At 48.8% G+C, this 13,888-nt stretch overlaps 7 protein-coding genes across 7 annotated transcripts; 3 read left to right on the forward strand and 4 right to left on the reverse strand.

Moving 5' to 3' along the window:
• Positions 1-67: 67 nt before the first annotated feature.
• FMAN_03258 (putative tRNA 2`-O-ribose methyltransferase) lies at positions 68-1,247 on the forward strand (the record flags this gene model as incomplete). Its single annotated transcript, XM_041832051.1, has 2 exons — positions 68-170; positions 223-1,247. The coding sequence occupies 2 exons, from the start codon at positions 68-70 to the stop codon at positions 1,245-1,247; spliced, it is 1,128 nt and encodes a 375-aa protein (XP_041682554.1).
• Positions 1,248-1,347: 100 nt separating this feature from the next.
• On the reverse strand, positions 1,348-1,973 carry FMAN_03259 (uncharacterized protein; the record flags this gene model as incomplete). The annotated part of the gene is made up of 2 exons (XM_041832053.1): positions 1,348-1,685; positions 1,742-1,973. 2 exons carry the CDS (start codon positions 1,971-1,973, stop codon positions 1,348-1,350), a joined length of 570 nt encoding a protein of 189 aa, XP_041682555.1.
• An 815-nt stretch (positions 1,974-2,788) lies between these two features.
• On the reverse strand, positions 2,789-3,496 carry FMAN_03260 (uncharacterized protein; the record flags this gene model as incomplete). Its single annotated transcript, XM_041832054.1, has 1 exon — positions 2,789-3,496. One exon carries the CDS (start codon positions 3,494-3,496, stop codon positions 2,789-2,791), a length of 708 nt encoding a protein of 235 aa, XP_041682556.1.
• Positions 3,497-4,924: 1,428 nt separating this feature from the next.
• On the reverse strand, positions 4,925-6,460 carry FMAN_03261 (uncharacterized protein; the record flags this gene model as incomplete). The annotated part of the gene is made up of 1 exon (XM_041832055.1): positions 4,925-6,460. The coding sequence occupies one exon, from the start codon at positions 6,458-6,460 to the stop codon at positions 4,925-4,927; it is 1,536 nt and encodes a 511-aa protein (XP_041682557.1).
• Positions 6,461-9,058: 2,598 nt separating this feature from the next.
• Positions 9,059-10,045, forward strand: FMAN_03262 (uncharacterized protein; the record flags this gene model as incomplete). Its single annotated transcript, XM_041832056.1, has 3 exons — positions 9,059-9,377; positions 9,425-9,762; positions 9,815-10,045. The coding sequence occupies 3 exons, from the start codon at positions 9,059-9,061 to the stop codon at positions 10,043-10,045; spliced, it is 888 nt and encodes a 295-aa protein (XP_041682558.1).
• Positions 10,046-10,641: 596 nt separating this feature from the next.
• On the forward strand, positions 10,642-11,682 carry FMAN_03263 (uncharacterized protein; the record flags this gene model as incomplete). The annotated part of the gene is made up of 1 exon (XM_041832057.1): positions 10,642-11,682. The coding sequence occupies one exon, from the start codon at positions 10,642-10,644 to the stop codon at positions 11,680-11,682; it is 1,041 nt and encodes a 346-aa protein (XP_041682559.1).
• Positions 11,683-12,096: 414 nt separating this feature from the next.
• On the reverse strand, positions 12,097-13,070 carry FMAN_03264 (putative UBC8-E2 ubiquitin-conjugating enzyme; the record flags this gene model as incomplete). Its single annotated transcript, XM_041832058.1, has 8 exons — positions 12,097-12,233; positions 12,282-12,463; positions 12,513-12,627; positions 12,676-12,772; positions 12,843-12,861; positions 12,914-12,916; positions 12,969-12,976; positions 13,038-13,070. 8 exons carry the CDS (start codon positions 13,068-13,070, stop codon positions 12,097-12,099), a joined length of 594 nt encoding a protein of 197 aa, XP_041682560.1.
• Positions 13,071-13,888: the final 818 nt, after the last annotated feature.

Genomic DNA, 13,888 nt, shown 5'->3' on the forward strand with positions numbered 1-13,888 from the left:
GCGGGGCACGAAATTCAGATTCAAAAAAAATTCAATCTCAACAGCACGACCAAGATACATCGACACAATGGGAAAGTCCTCGAAAGATAAACGCGACGCCTACTACCGACTTGCCAAGGAGCAAGGATGGCGCGCTCGAAGTGCCTTTAAGCTTCTGCAATTGGACGAGGGTAGATCATTGTCAAGATCAAGCAATGCTCTATAGCTAACATCCTCCTTCAGAATTCGACCTGTTCGCCGATGTCACTCGAGTCGTCGATCTCTGCGCCGCACCGGGAAGTTGGTCGCAAGTACTATCCCGCGTACTGATCAAGGGCGAAAAGTTTGGAAGGGCTGCCTGGCAGGATAAGGAAGCCAAGTTTCGACAGCAGATGCTAGGAATTCTACCCAAGAATAACGACAACGAGCAAACAACGGAAACCGAGAACATTCAGGAGGCGAAACAGGAGGCTACGAAGCCTAGAGAAGATGTCAAGATCGTGTCGATCGATTTGCAACCTATCTCACCACTTGCGGGTATTACGACACTCCGGGCCGATATTACACATCCTGCGACAGTCCCTCTCCTGCTTTCAGCCCTCGATCCTTCTTACGATCCCAAGAGTGCTGGCACCCAGGCCTCGCACCCGGTTGATCTCGTTCTGAGCGATGGAGCTCCTGACGTGACAGGTCTTCATGACCTCGATATCTACGTCCAATCTCAACTACTCTTCGCCGCCCTGAACCTCGCACTCTGTGTCCTCAAACCCGGCGGCAAGTTCGTCGCTAAGATCTTCCGCGGAAGAAACGTCGATGTTCTCTACGCCCAACTTAAGATCTTCTTTGAGAAGGTCATCGTCGCCAAGCCCCGTAGCAGTCGCGCAAGCAGTGTGGAAGCTTTCATCGTATGCATCAACTTCCAACCTCCCGCTGGTTTCCGTGCCAGCCTCGAAGAGCCTCTCGGCGTCGGTACACGATTGGATGAGATGCTCAAGAAGAAGGGTGATGTCGACATGCAGGATTCGACGGTAAAGGATGAAGGTGTCGTGGAAATGGAGGTTTACGACGAGACAACCGAGGACACGGAGAGAAGCACTCGATGGGTTGCACCGTTCATTGCCTGTGGAGATCTATCCGCCTTTGACTCCGATGCATCATATCAGCTCCCTGAGGACTACGTCTCTCTAGATCCCGTCCAGCCCCCCATTGCTCCCCCGTACAAACGCGCCATTGAGACGCGAGCCGCCATGTCCGGATCACAGCGCTAAAACAGATTTTTCAAATTTCCACACACAAAATGAATAACCCAGCAAGAGAGTTCTGAGTAAATGCATCGCTAGATAACAAAAACACAAAAGCAAAAGCACATCAATGCTTGGGTGTGGGCTTCTCGGCTGGACCAGCCATCTCGAGCATTACTAGCCCGGCTGATGGTCCCTTTTCGAACTCTTGAGCACCTAACTCCCTTTGATATAAACGAGCTGCGGCTTGGTCGTGTGTCATAAGGAGAAGGCCACGCATGTGCTTCCATTCGTCGACTATCTCCTTGAGAGCCTTCATCAGCCATGATGCTAAGCCTCGCCGCTGGAATTCCTCAAGGACAAATACGTCTGTGAGGTAGGCCAGCGTCACATAGTCGGTCACTACACGAGCGAAGCCGACCATCTTATGCGGAGAGCCATCTTTGGGTTGAGCGATGCCATTCCCTGTACCACTGTTAGCAAAGGGAGACTAGAGATTGGTTGCAGTTCGGTTGGCTGACTCTTCATCTCTTCGGCAGTCTGGGGAGTATAGTAGACCGCCAGAGTCAAGCAGTTATCCAGCACTCTTTGGAGTTGTCCTTGCGGCAAGGGACTGCTCCACCAATTGTCATCGAGAGACTTGTTGAAAGTTTGGGGACACAGATAGGACTTGTCGTTTGTGAGGAAGAAGTTATCACGGTACCAGAACCGGGGAGCACCTTCAGCCTGGTTCAGAGAGTCGTGGGAGCCCATATTGATGAATATACGAGTTAACGATACTGTCTTCAAGTTTCGAAAGTTTGGTGTTTGGTGATGTTCCCGAGGGCTTGGGTTGAGTCGGTACGATACAGAAGATGGCCACACAGCTTGAATCGAGAGCAAACAGGACTTCCGTGCTACTCAATGGGCAAGGATCGTGACAATGATGTAGTCGTCAGCACAAAGGGTGTACGGCTAGCGGCGGCTTCCTTGGCGGGGAAATCAGGGCGTGTGATCGTGAGTTTAGTCAACGATGTTTGACTCGTAGAGAAACGGTTGGTTCAACAAAAGGTCATGTGGTGACGGGTAGATAAGATTCGAGGCTTGTGGAGGGACGACAAAGAATCTGGGGTAGAACAAACACAGTCAAGTTCTTGCTGATCAAGTTTTCGATGCTTGTGAATGAACAACTCTACGGACAACTATGAAATCATGGCTCCGTGTCATGATTTGCTGACATCTTATATGCATCTCATAAAGCAAGGCACAGATCGAACGAATCTGTATCTACATTGTTCACGTAAGGCTAAGACGCCCATTGAATACTAAATCTTGTCATTTACACCGCGCATTGGTTGGTGGACCTATCAGCTTCAACGCCCTATTGCTCGTCGTGGTGGAACCCCGGGATCTACGGCGGAGGCGGGGGGAGGGTGACTACGCCCGTCACGGGAGGTCGGCGGAATTTGAGGGTAGGCGGAATAGGTTATAGATGGGTAAAGGCGGCCGAGGGAGGATGGGATGTATAAATAGGCAAGCATATCCGAGATGTACTATATTTTCTACAAGACCAGGTTCTGTGTATGTATCTAGAGCATTCCGGCGTACATGGCGGCGCCGGCGAGAGCGAGGAAGGCTCCGGCTGTGGGCATGACGGCACCGGCGGTGGAAACGGTAGAGGCCGGGGTAGCAGCGGCGTCGGTCTCGGAGCTGGAGTCGGAGTGCGCAGCAGAGTGAGAATCGGATCCGGAGGCGGAGGCGGAACCGGCCTCGGCTCCGGAAGAGGCAGAGGGAGTTGCGTGAGTAGCAAGAGTGGTGATGGTCTTTGTGTCCTTGGGCTTATCGGTCTCAGTCTTCTCATCATCCTTGCTCTTAGTCTCAGACTCAGTCTCGGTCCCAGCCTCGGTGGCCGAAGCACTCTCCTCAGTCTCGGTAGTAGGCGCAGCAGTAATAGTAGCAGACTCGCTCACATCCTCCTCAGTGCTCGTGGGAGAATCACCAGTCTCTTCAGGAACGGCACCACCGAGAGTCTTGGGGTTGATGAAGAGAGGAGAGTAGGTAGCAGTACCGACGTAGCCAGGGCATCCGGGAACAGTGGTCTTGGGGGGAGCTCGGCCACCGCCACAGTCGAGAAAGTCGCACAGCTCGCCCGTGTCGGGGACGTACCAAATTCGAGACGCGTACATTCCATTGGCGTTGCTGAGAACCGTGTCGTAGCTGGTGCATCCTGCAAGATCGGTCTTAGCCAGGGCTGGGACAGCGACGATAAGAGCCACGGCGAGGAACTTGGCGGCCATGATTAACGAGTGTATAGAATTGAATTATCAGGTAGTTGAGTCTTAACGAGTGACTGTGATTAACGAATGAATACTCTACCCTCCCTCTCTTCTCTTTCTTTTCTGTTCAAAGGGGTGAGACAACCCTTTTAAAGCACCTGGGCACCTCAGGCTCTGGCCCTGGCCCTACAAGGCTAGTGACCTATTCCCGGCGTTAATCACCAGCTCAGTCCCATCGCCAAGCGAAACAGCGGCCGACTCGGCCCTGAGATGCCGGGAATTAGGGATCAACAACGAATTGTAGGCCTGGTTTTACTGGAATTGCGCTATAATGTCTGGTCTTAGAGTGGGTGGGCTTATTTCCATCCGTGATCCCATGTTCGGGTGTTTCTGCTTTGGGCTGAGGGATTCTCGCTTCGACTGTCTAGCAGGCCATGCTTAAATGCGATGGAATAGAAGCGAATGGCCCCTTGTTGGTCGCTTATACGCTCTCAGGAGTTCTATTAGTTAGCACGTAGTTTCTGACCGCTTCAGTTGAGATAACTTGAGGAAAGACTGAAACTGAAACCACTAACAACATCGACCCGTTTGTCTAGTCTGTGACACGCATCACTCTTCTGTCATGCTATTCGGCACCAAGAATTGTTTGCTCGTTGTCAATTATAGCATAGAAAAGGTCGGTATACGACACCGAAGTCTTTATTGGTTTATAGGTTTGAAGTTATTCTCATCTAGGTAAGACTTGGAGTGGCTCTGCCTTTTCATATACATTCTGTCAATGGCTTCTAGCTTACGATAGCATAGGGTGGGTTGGCATCTATCAACTCTTGTCTCTCAGTCCGAAACTGTGACGCCTGAATCCTCCAACTTGTCACATAACTTTTCAATTGTCAAGTCACGATCTTGAACCACTCTCCTAGCCTCATCAACTCTCCCAGCACGCTTGAGAACTTTGCAGTAGAAATCCAACGAGTTTACAATCCAGTCAGACCATTTTCCGAATACCTCCATACTCGTCACCACAGATCTCAGTGCCGCTTCGATGGCACCCTCTGCCCCCTTTTTCGCTTCATCAATCCTTGATAACAGCATATACAGCGATGGCATCATCCTCTCGCTCTTGCACTCAACACCCTTGATCTCTTCTGCCGTTCTACGTGCTTCCCTGCAGTTTCCCGATTCCAGATATGCATCTGCCAGTTGCATCTTCAGGTTGATGTGATCTTGACATCGATGTTGGTTTTAGAGCTCAGCAGCCAACGCAAGTCCACGACCCAAAGTAGCGACCTCTTCAGGACTCATGAACTTGTAGCGGAGAAGTCGCCAGATAGTGTCAGACATCATGTCTTGTATGATTGGAGAAACCTTGCCGAGAGCTTCTTAGATCATGTAGCTTATACTCGGTTTCTTCCTCTCAGTGGAAACACTTGGATGTATATCCATATAGCCTTATGCCAGCGTAACCTCAAGCCCGTAGCCCCGAATGTCCTTCAGTAACCACTCAATTGGAGTAGCATAGGTGATCTCAAAGGCATCTTCATTCTGGGCTTCCATTCCCGACGTTAACATGCCAGTAACCTGACCATACATGTCTAGGATGCACGCTCCAGAGTCTCCTTTGGAAGAGAAGACTTCCCGGCATAAGCCTTCTTTCTTCTTTTGTCCAATGATACACAATTCATCAGACGCAACCATCTCTCCTGCTAACATCTTTCGAAGAACTGACTTGGCCTCATTTGCGACACCAAAGGTAAGACCTGTAGTTCGACCAAACTTTGCTACTACCATAGGGGGCTCATTTTTCAGATTCCGAGCTGCTTTAAACGGCTGTCTTATCTTATGTTCTTGCACAGGTTTAGTGAGCTCATAGGTGTTCGTGGGATAATCGACGAACATACCCTCAACGTGTGTTTGGTGATCAGCGCTGTGTTCATGAAAGAGGGCCTGAAAAAGCTGTCCTTTGGCGCGAGGGCCTGCCACGACCCTGTTCTTGATCTCGCTCAACGCCGTTTCGTGCCTGTCTGGGTGTAGTTCAACTAACGCCCAATCCCTGATCCAAGTGACGTTTGGCGTAGAAGTACTGAGACTATACTCGGGAGATAATAAGACGTGACCAATAATACGCAATTCCAAGTCGTTAATTTGATCGTAGTTTGCCTTTAAGCCTCGTAGGATTCTTAACTCCTCCATCTTAGCTGGGGTAAGCGTATCGAAGCGCTCTTCGAGCATTTTTGTAAAAGATGCCAGGAATTCAACTGTCGCCTTGTATGTTATTTGTCCTGGCTGAATCACCATGTTTGGAGCATTGACTGAATGGCGATAATCGACATCCGGGAAGGTATCGAGTAATGCATGACGGCAGGTAACAGCAAGCAGTTTGTCCGTGTCTTTAAGGCGCACGTAGAATCCCTTTGTGCCTTCGAATGTAGGAGAGGCTTCACTTGCAATAGAAGCGCCAAGAAACTCAGAAAGCTGTGCCGCCTCTTGGATATACTCTGTGATGGGCTGGGATGTTAGCCGAGGAGAGTTGCACCTCGAAACCCAAGCTTCCATCATTTCAACTTCAACATCATTGATCCAGTGTTCCCGAAGGACTTGTCGACATTGCAGGGTGGTGGTGTACCCAGACTGCCAAGAAGTAGACTCAGGCTGGACGGAGATAAGGAGCTTGGGGAACATGTCATCTGGCTCATTCAAAGTGTTAAGACGTCTGGCGTATCCCAGTCGAAGGATATTGATCGCCGTCCAGTTGAGGTCTCTCAGTGTAGCGATAATGCCCGTCCGCATGTTGCTGTCCGCTTTGTTCCAGAGAGGAACAATTGCGTGGTTCCCAATGGGATCGATCGTCTTCTGCACCGTCCAGCCATCACAACGAGCGCTCCAAGGCTTATCTTCTATGTCAGATCTGGCCACAAGTTTTGGGTGGCTGTTAAGTCCGTAGTAGTATCCTCCTGCTTCTTCTTTAGTGATGAGAGACTCGGCCATCTTCACAGGTTCGCCGGGCTCGGACCTCTGCTGGGTCCGGCGCTCTCTCGACGACCCTTGAAAATCCACGGCAAGGAATAATTCTCACGCCAGGTCGTACTCTTAACCGCAGAAGGTTTCCAAGTTGAGCAGCCTCTAGTTGATAGAACAATGTAGATAAGGGAAGTCGGGCAGCGCAAAGACAAGTGGTGGGAAAGAGCCTGAAGAAGAGCGCGATGAAGAGCGCGACATGATGGCTGAGCTGGAGCATTTATAGATAAACTGTATAACAGCAGCAAAAGGATTAAATTTATGTGCAGAAAGCTTGCTGGTGAGAATGTGATGATGTAAAGCTTGGGTTATGGAGATCAATTTGAAAATCATATGCTGGCTATTCTATTAGCAGCCTTAAGTTTAGGGTTCTAGGCAGCAATCAGCTACCTATATAATAAAGATCAAAGTTTCTAGGTTCACACTTTTATTATACAAGTTATAACTAGTATCTATGTTCCCATTCATGGCTTTCTCCTACCCTCGGCGGTGATTCATAAAGGAGAGGCCTACGCCGTCAAGCTTATCGAGATTCATTAGGTTGTTATCAGGGGCTGCACTGCTATAGCTGTACAAATTGTCTCTGCATACACTTTGATCAATAACATCTAATGCATGTGTGACTGGTTTCGATATCTGCATGAAGCTATTCACTGGAGGATCAGCTCGTAGAGTGCGTGCCCCTGAATGGCGTAAAAGGCAACGAGGCTCGGGCAGACGGCTTCACATTACCACGCTTTTACTTAACAAGCCTCTAGAAGTAAGAAAACAGCAGACTTTAATATAGGATGTCAAAATAAGTTCAGTAATAGGTATGCTAAACTTAGTACAGATATCTTAAATTTATACTAATTTACCTAAGACTTTGTATCGCTTAGGATCGAGGTCCTGGATCTCTTTCCTCCCTTAGATAAGGCAACTACAGCTGCAGATGATGAATCTTGGATATAGAATTTACGAAAATAGTCACGACAGTGGTTATCATCTACAACACAGGGGCAAATTCAGGCTATTCTCCCTTGGCTCTTACAAACTTAGACTAACTTCATGCCTCGAAAAGTGGTCTGTGGCTTACACATATGATCCCTAAACATCGGCTCAAATTTCGAGGACCAAGGTGACAATCTTCTACTCGACTTATGCGCGTCAAGCTCATGCTCTGAATGCATTCTTAGCCAAGTTCATACCGACAGGGTTGCACACAACCGATCCATCTTCAAACACCACAAAATACGACCGATCATTCTCAAGGTTCAAACCCAGGGTCTGGGTACTAGGCACGGTCCTAACAGGCTGCTTTAGAGTCCCTTAATTACCACGGAGGTTCAATTTTCAGTGTCCAGATACCTTCCGTGCCACATATGAGCCTTGGATTCCCAACCACACGTGCTTGACACCATCGTCATCTAGGTCTGCGTTCTTGACAAACTGATAGGCCGCTTCTGGTGCGTATAATGTAGTACCATTCATTCTCGAGTGACACAAACTCGGGGTTGTCGCCGTCGAGAGAGTCGATGGCCCTGTCAAGGTCACTGTAGCTGCACAGAGACCAAGCTTTGAAGTGTGAGTAAGCCGGTGATGAATTCAGTAACAGAGATATGTTACACCATGTGAACTGTTCGGTTATCTCGTTATAGTGCTTGATGAGCAGAAAGTATTTTGATCCATAGGCAACCTTTTACTTTAGATTACATCCATATGGACCGCAAAGAAAGTGGTTGTTACCAACCAAGCTGACATTGGACTCAGGCATGTTTGTTTCAGAAGGTCAGTACGAAATAAAAGTCGAAAGTTATAAATTGCAAATATGGTGATCATTTAATTGAGTGAGAGATCCGGACGAGTACTTATAATTGATCAGCCATGTTGGATGTGATGTCTCCTTACCAGGTTTCTCGAGGTGGCATTGCCTCCTGGCGAACCAGTTTGCAGCCAGGCCATAAGATGGTCACAACAATGCACTGGAAAGGCACACTATAACTTGCCTCAGCATGTATGCTCACGCAAGATACATCTTGCATATAGTGGTGGCGTTAAGGGGAGAGCTGCGTGGCCTACCTAGGCGACTTGGATGCATGAGGTGATATCACCCGCATAGGCTCATTTTCTGTCTATGCATGTCTTAGTAGTTCTACTCTATTTCGGTATGCTTAGAAGTCTAAATAGAGGTTCAGGCTCTTACTCGAGCCTCAAGTTGGCCCTCAGTCCCTTGCTTGTCAGTGAATAGCAACCTGAAGTCAAAGGAGCCAATCAGCACTTCTCATGATAGGCAACACCAGCACCCATTCGATATTCCATGGCAATAATATATCTTGGAGCCAGGTTGAGCCACAGGCAGAATCCATCTTCGTTGCCTGCTCCACGATCCAATCATATCTTTCGGCGAGTGACGCAACCTCACATTGGAGAAGCAACCTACAGATAATCCTTGCAGCTATACTCAACTCCCCACCAACATTTAAGCTTATCCACAACCACCATATCATGAGACTTCTCAGACCAACACCACGCCTTTCTTCTACATTCTCTTCAATAACAGCAACCTCTAATTTTCGCTTTTTCACAGCAATGGCTCCTCACAACGACGTAGGCGCCTTTCACGAAGCTCTCCGCTCCAGTAAGCGCATCCTCGCGCTGTGCGGAGCTGGTCTCTCAGCCTCATCTGGCCTACCTACTTTCCGAGGCGCTGGCGGTCTTTGGCGCAATCACGATGCTACGTCTTTAGCTACCATGAGCGCTTTCAAGAATGATCCGGGTCTTGTGTGGTTGTTCTATAATTATAGACGTCATATGTGCTTGCGCGCGGAACCGAATCCAGCGCATTATGCTCTTACAGCGTTGGCTAAAAAGAACAAGGACTTTTTGTGTCTGACACAAAATGTCGACAGTATGGACTTTTCATTTTTATTATACCATAGTCACTAATGACCTCAGATCTTTCTCAACAAGCGGGCCATCCACAGGATCAACTCCGTACTCTACATGGCTCCCTCTTCGACATCAAGTGCACCAACTGCGATTGGATCCAACGAGGCAACTATGATGATCCATTCTGTCCCGTCCTCGCACCAGCTTCAGTCGATGTAGAGCCAGGAAAGCCATTTCCTCTCCTTGACGCCTCTCAACCTCTGGACCCAATCTCACCAGATGACATTCCGAAGTGCCCCCAGTGCAAGACAGGCTTTCAAAGACCTGGTGTTGTGTGGTTTGGTGAGAATCTGGACGACGTTATGATGATGGGTATCACAAACTGGCTTCTCAAGGACAAGGTGGTGAGTTGAAACCCACGCTGAGCAATCTTGAGGAGGTGACTAATTATTATAGGATTTGATGCTCGTCATTGGCACTTCGGCCCAAGTCTACCCTGCTGCGGGCTATATCGATAAAGCCAAACGTAAAGGCGCACGTATTGCGGTTATCAATCCCGAGGCTGAGAATGAGGAAGAGATGTACAAGGTCAAGCCTGGTGATTTTGCGTTTGGCAAGGATGCTGCAGAGTATCTGCCTATACTCTTGGAGCCTGTTATTGGTAAGCTTGAGACGGACAAGAAGTAAATATCTTGGCCAGTAATTTGGTTTTTATACAATACATGAGAGGAAAAGGCTACAAACAAGGCTCTATTGTCTTAACTGGTTCCAGTGTGAAACAGAGGTGGCGAGCAGATGATCCCATATGGTTGGTAGGGACATGCCACAACATGAAGAGTTTATGATGATGCCATTCTACTATTAAGCCAAACCTGGCTTTCTTTATGTGCCAGATCCGTAACCGTATTCTTGTGGCATTCTACAAGATAATAGAGGTATTTGAAGCCTGTGTCCTTGACTTCTATCAACAAGATTCACACTTGTATTCCACTTAAACATTTTGACTATGCTCAAGGCTTAAAAATGTATCTCTATTTTAGCACAGCCTTTCTGTATCCCTCAATATTAGACTCTTTCTTCCGTTTTCACTCAAGTTAGACTTTTGACAGACAACCTACCTCTAGTGATACGTGACGCCACTGGACTTACACCAAAACACAACCCCCACTGAAAGGTGACGTACCTCCCACTATAACATCACCCCTCCATCATCCATCTCTTTCAGCATCAAATCTTCCTCCCTCCACCAACCAAAGGCGACGAGCCTCAAAACCACCGCCAAAATGCAGGGCTTCAACATGGGCCGCTACGTCCCGCCAGACGTAGAAGGCACCACATCCGGCAACCGTCTTCACAACAAAAACCCCCTCGGCGCACGCGCCTCGAAACCCGGCTCCCTCACCGTCCGCTTCGAGCTTCCCTACGCCGTCTGGTGCAACACCTGTCCCAAGCCCACGATAATCGGCCAGGGCGTTCGCTTCAACGCAGCGAAGCGCCGTGTGGGGAGCTATTTCTCAACGCCGATTTGGAGTTTCAAGTTTCGTCATGCGGATTGCGGAGGCGAGATTGAGATTCGCACGGATCCCAAGAACACGGCGTATGTTGTCACGGAGGGCGGTGCGAAACGGGATACGGGGGAAGATGTACAGCGCGAAGGGGATGCGGTGATCATGACGGATCAAGAGAGGGAGGCGTTGAGAAAGAATGCATTTTCTAGTTTGGAAAAGACTATTGAGGATAGGGAGCAGCTGAAGCGCGCGACACTACGGATAGACGATCTCATGGAGGCATCTGCGAAACATTGGGATGATCCATATACACAGAATCAGAAGCTACGGAAGGCATTTAGAGCAGGGCGCAAAGAGCGAGAGCGCGACGCTGCGACTACAGAGGCTCTTCAAGATCGCATGAGTCTTGGCATAGACATTGTTCCCGGGACAGAGGAAGATGCTCGCCGTGCGGCTCTTGTCGACTTTGGGCCTGTGGTTGATGATGGAAGAGATCGGGCATTGTCTAAACCCTTATTTCAATCCGAAGGGAGCAGGAAGAAATCACTGGACCCGAAAGGTGGAAGCAAGCTAAAGGCTGACAAGGAGGCTTTAAAACGTAAAGACGCGTTGGTATCGGAACTTATGGGCAACACTCGGGCTTCCAAGGATCCTTTCCTTATCGACAAACGACATGAGACGAAAGGACCGGCCAGACTGCCAGGCGTGAAGCGGAAGAGATCACCACAAGAAGAAGAGTCGCGGGGCTTAGAGCCACCACCCAAGGCGCAGGCGCCCGCTTCGCCAGCAGGCCTGGTTGACTACGACTCGGATTAAGCATTTTACTATTGGCGCTGGCTCTTTAGAATAATTATAGATATGATACCCGGGCTCAGCCCAATTTATTGATTTAATATTCAAAGTCCTGTCCTTCTGCTGTGCATCGTTGGCAGAGAACGAAAGGACAACCATCATGTCCAAACTACCTTCGTGGTCCTGACGTCCAGGCCCATCACCAGCAATTATGGTATCCAGTTGCGGCTGTTTCGTTCAACTGCCCTCTGATGAGCACAAGCGAAGCTTTGTGTGCAACATGCCAAACTAATGCCAATAAACAAATTCGATCCGAGTCCAAGCCTGCGCGAGGTTACTGCAACTCCGTCCAATGATAGTCCTAAATCCGTGCCTCGGTCCCATGACGCCATATGTGAATCGAAACGCTCGCCCAAGTTAATGCGCTCGTAGAAGGGCTTATACATCGTCCATCTGTCCCGCAGGCTCTTCATCATCGTCTCCGAAACTGGCCACTGAGGAGAGTTCGTCATCGTCTTCGCTTTCGGCTCCGGCTTCGTCTGCTGCATCCTTAGAGGCATATTTCTGGACGTATTCTGCTGTCATGAGTATTATGTCTGATTCAAGGACCCGTGGGCACGTACCTTTGACCTTGGCATCATAACTCTTTGGTTCTCGAATCAATAAGGCCGCTGCCTCTCCGTTGAGGGGGTCGGTAGGGTTGGGGTATCGCAGGAGTTGAGGAAGGAAAACCTCGAAAATGTTGATCATATCAAACATGGGCGACCAAGTCTGGTTGATAACATCGAGGCAGACCGAACCGGACCTGAACCATTAGCCATAGTTCAAATCAGACGGAGGTATAGGTTTCGTACAGCTCGTCGATGTTAGGGTGAAAAATGCGGTTGACAAAGCCAATGCTGGGGGACTTGTAAGGGTAGGTGTCGGGAAGCTCGACATGAACCTTCCACATTCCGCCCTCAAATGGAGCTTCGTAATGTCAGTTATTGTTCGGACGGTGTGGTTCGGTAAACATACTCTCAGCTGGTCCTTTGAAGCGAACAAAGAACTCTTGCCTAAGAGGATCGGTCAGGAAATAGATCGGAGTCGGTGAAAGTGGAATTGAAAGCTTACACTGTTTCATGTTAGCAAAGTCGACATTGGCGTTAGAGCAAAGTCTTACTGTTGTCATTGACAAGTGTAACTTCGTAGTCACTCATGAGCCTATGGGTGTCAGTGTCATCATAGAAACGGTAGCTTATATTGAGTTCCATACATCCTGTAATCATGTTAGCAATACAACAAGCGAGAAGGCAGAGACGACAACGCACTTCATGACCTTTTTGACGATTAGTGTTAGCCACATTCCCATCGCCGTTTGGGAAGACGGTAGTACTCACATCAGTCTCGATTCTGCGGCGTGGGCTACTCATGATGGCGGTTGATGTTGTTTCCGAATGTGGGGTTATGAAGGTATCCAAAGAGCTCCGGGGCCGGCGCGATAGGCGATACTCGAGAGAAAGACGTTAAGAAGAGGCAGAAGAATTGAAGGTTGTGTCTGTGTCTGTGTGTGAAATAGTCTGCAGTTGAAAAGATGTTGGTTGGGAGTAGCTAAAGTATTGCTAGAGGCAGGTGAAGATGAAGTTGAGTCAAGCAAGCGCAAGGTATGTCCTTCCTGGGGGTGCCAAGTCACGAGGATATGATGTGTACGAGCGTGATAAGCCGCTGCAAACGCAACACGGCAGGTGCCGGCTGTTCCCTCAGGGTGTTAGTGCTATCGATAAGGCACCAAGCTGCCGCAATGGGGAGATCGACGTAGCACGTCACGAGCATGATGCAGCATGAAACAACGAATCTAGACCGAAACAATGCAACTCAGTTGAGTCATCCTTTTTCTTTGAATCCGGTTTTAGAGGACTCAATTCCAACAAAGGTGACACCGTCTGAGTTGAGCTTTGAGCTTGTTTCTTGTGTGCAATTATCAGATGCCAAGTCTCTGTTTGACAGTCAGTTTCTCTGACCCTTCACAAGTACTTGTGTGTTCATAAACCTTGAATATTGTTTAATTGGAGTTACCTAGTTCCTATTCAAGTGAGTATATTCGTGATAAAGCGAATTGCGATGGTAGATCAGCATCAGCAAACGGACACCTACATCTCGATGCATGTACGTAGCGACACAAGCCATATAGAGTTGTAGGATCAGCCGGAACCATTATCGCGGCGGTAACCTAGGAATAATCATAACGCGG

Source organism: Fusarium mangiferae (genome assembly GCF_900044065.1).
Source record: "Fusarium mangiferae strain MRC7560 genome assembly, contig: FMAN_scaffold006, whole genome shotgun sequence".
Taxonomy (NCBI): Eukaryota; Fungi; Ascomycota; class Sordariomycetes; order Hypocreales; family Nectriaceae; genus Fusarium; species Fusarium mangiferae.